General features: G+C 50.0%; 1 protein-coding gene across 2 annotated transcripts in view; it reads right to left on the bottom strand.

Annotated features, from left to right (window-relative positions):
* Positions 1 to 6: 6 nt before the first annotated feature.
* Positions 7 to 2,694, bottom strand: part of LOC104951767 (uncharacterized) — a 6,456-nt gene continuing 3,768 nt past the window's right edge. For both annotated transcript variants that reach the window (XM_010778496.1, XM_010778495.1), the window contains 2 exons: positions 1,561 to 1,711; positions 7 to 1,412 (listed from right to left, as the gene is read on the bottom strand). In XM_010778496.1, coding sequence (XP_010776798.1) covers positions 555 to 1,412; positions 1,561 to 1,638 — 936 coding nt within the window. In that variant the 5' untranslated portion in view covers positions 1,639 to 1,711 and the 3' untranslated portion in view covers positions 7 to 554. The remainder of the gene's footprint in view (positions 1,413 to 1,560; positions 1,712 to 2,694) is intronic.

Here is a 2,694-nt window from a genome sequence, read left to right as displayed (position 1 = left end):
TATCCAATAGAGTGGTGCAGGGATGTCGTATTTCTGTGTTGGACCCTGAAGGCAACGTCTCCCCGGTCCAATGGGAGGTTAGTCGTCTCACTTAGAGACTTGTTATCAGTGTTTAAAGTTCACCAGTGGGGTATTCGTGTTATCCACAGACCTTATTAACACATATTAAACCCCATTGACTTCAGGACTAGATAACTGCTGGAATGCGGACTCTTTGCAGGGTTTCTCATTCCTGCACCACTCTACACCCTGGGAGGCTAAACAGATCAGAGAAAGTACGGAGCAGCAGCCAAAGCATGATGGGAAACGTAGTCAGGGTCACGCCACTTTAAAATCTCTTCAGCTCGTGTTAACCGAAGATCTTATTTCAGGCTAACGACACATATTAAACCCCATTGACTTCGGTACGAGGGAACTGCTAGAATGCTGACTCATTCCTGCACCACTCTACACCCTGGGAGGATATTAAGACCAGAAACGTTTTGAAGCTCCGGGATGCCAAAAGGAGTAAAGAGAGTCCGGAGCAGCAGGCAAAGCATGATGGGAAACGGGCGTCAGGTCCACGCCACTTTGCGGGAAATGGCCTGTTTGAAGCACTCGGGGTCCACGTTCCCTCCGGGCCTCAGAGCCCTCTCCAGGCTCACCAGCAGGTTCTGGTGGCGCTCCCGGATGTTGACGGGGTACCGGGCCCTCAGCAGCTCGTAGGCGGCGATCAGCCTCATGTTCTGCTTCACCATCAGGTACTGGATGATGCACGTGGGCGCCAGCGAGAACCCGTCTCTGCAGTGCACCAGGACGCGCTTCCTCTTCTCCGTGGAGGCGCCGATACACTCGTTTATATCCTCGAAACACCGCTGCTCCGGCACGTCTCCGATATCCACTTTGAGTCGAGACCACGTGTGTCTGGCACCACGAGAACAGGTGCACGGGATCACGTTCAAACTGGGACCCGGATCCCCCGAAACGCTGCTCATATCGATGATGCTGTCGATGTTATTGCGGCAAAGCGAACGCCCGTTATACGCCGCGTTCAGATTTCCAACGTAGATGAAATCCGTCACTCTGGAGATCACGGGTTCGGAGTATTGGAAGTGTTGTTGTTGTTCCACTGGTTTGGGTTTTGTTTCCGGTGTTTCGGGGCCCCGGGCTCCCGCGGGTCCAGTGGCGGCTCGACGGCTGTAGTTACGAAGCTTTTTTTTGGATCCCGAGCGAGACGGAGGGTTGGATTCGGACTCGGAGCTGCTGTTCCACGGCGGAGAGAAGAGCGAGAAGCGGCTCGAAGACGAGGACGATTTGTTTTTGTTGAAGATTTCCACGGGAGAGGACAGGCCGGAGCTGGACGAGCAGAAGAGGGACGCTCGCTCCAGAGACCCGGTGCTGCTGGCTGCTCCTGCACTGTGGGCCTGCTCCATCTGAAACACACACACACACACACACATCTGTAGGACTGACGTACATTTCTTTACATTCACAGAGGCAGGGGTGTGTGTGTGTGTGTGTGTGTGTGTGTGTGTGTGTGTGTGTGTGTGTGTGTGTGTGTGTGTGTGTGTGTGTGTGTACCTGTGCTTTGAGGTTGTTCTTCCACTCCTGCGTCTCCAGAGCTTTGAAGCGCCCGCTGCTGTCGGAGGAGACGGACATGCAGAGGGGNGGGCCGCGGGGGGCCGCACATCAAAGTGATCGCTCCTACTCATCATGAGGTCCGGACACGAGCCTGGGGTCAAACATAGAGGACAGTCTGAGGTCAGCGTCACACATCAAGCCTTTATTGTCATCAGCACATTAGCTACAGTGTACATATGTCAATGAAAAACTGAAGTCACTCCTCCAACAGCAGAATGTGTATATATATATATATATATATAGGACAAGTACTTTCAGTAAACAGAGCTGGGAGAAGTACACAGATCTTGTACTTAGTAAAAGTAGAAGTACTCAGATCTTGTACTTGAGTAAAAGTAGAAGTACTCAGATCTTGTACTTGAGTAAAAGTAGAAGTACACAGATCTTGTACTTGAGTAAAAGTAGAAGTACCCAGATCTTGTACTTGAGTAAAAGTAGAAGTACCAGAGAGTAGGAATACTCTGTTACAGTACATACATGCCATCTGCTGGTGGACTACCGGAGAGATTTACAGCAGGAGCACACGTTTGCCTCTGGGAGGGAGAAAAAGAGCCAGAGCGTCCACCTACCACGGAGAATAAACAGAAGGCCAACCATGCGCGGGAAGTCTTCTTCGCTACTTTTGTGGCAGAAGTACAGCGCCACTTACAGGCCCGGCATATGTACTACAGCGTCTCCAGCTCTTTCGAGCGCTCTCGTGTGAACGGACACGTTTCTGTTGCGTGTGGACGGAAGACTTTTTTGATATCGATTTCGGTCCGTTTGCGTTACCGTCCTCGTGCGGCTCCAGCCTGAGTAGAACAACCATTTGATTTTCTACAGAAATGTTCACTAACTTTCACTAAATGGGCGGTGTACATTGTACACATTGTTAATTTTTCAGAATCTGATCACATATGGTTCACCTTGAGATGCATACAAATACGTAAAATACTGAGCATACAGATTGCACTACCTGCCGTCATAACTTGAAGTGATCAGAAAACTATTCACTCAGAAATAAACTTTTGCCACTTCTTTATCTGTCAGGGGGACAGGAAAAGTATTTATTGTCTCAGAATGTTCCATTCAAAA

This window comes from Notothenia coriiceps, unplaced genomic scaffold (genome assembly GCF_000735185.1).
Source record: "Notothenia coriiceps isolate Sejong01 unplaced genomic scaffold, NC01 NC01_scaffold00019087, whole genome shotgun sequence".
NCBI lineage: Eukaryota > Metazoa > Chordata > Actinopteri > Perciformes > Nototheniidae > Notothenia > Notothenia coriiceps.
Note: the sequence above shows the minus strand (reverse complement) of the source record. Positions and strands in the feature narration are given on the sequence as shown.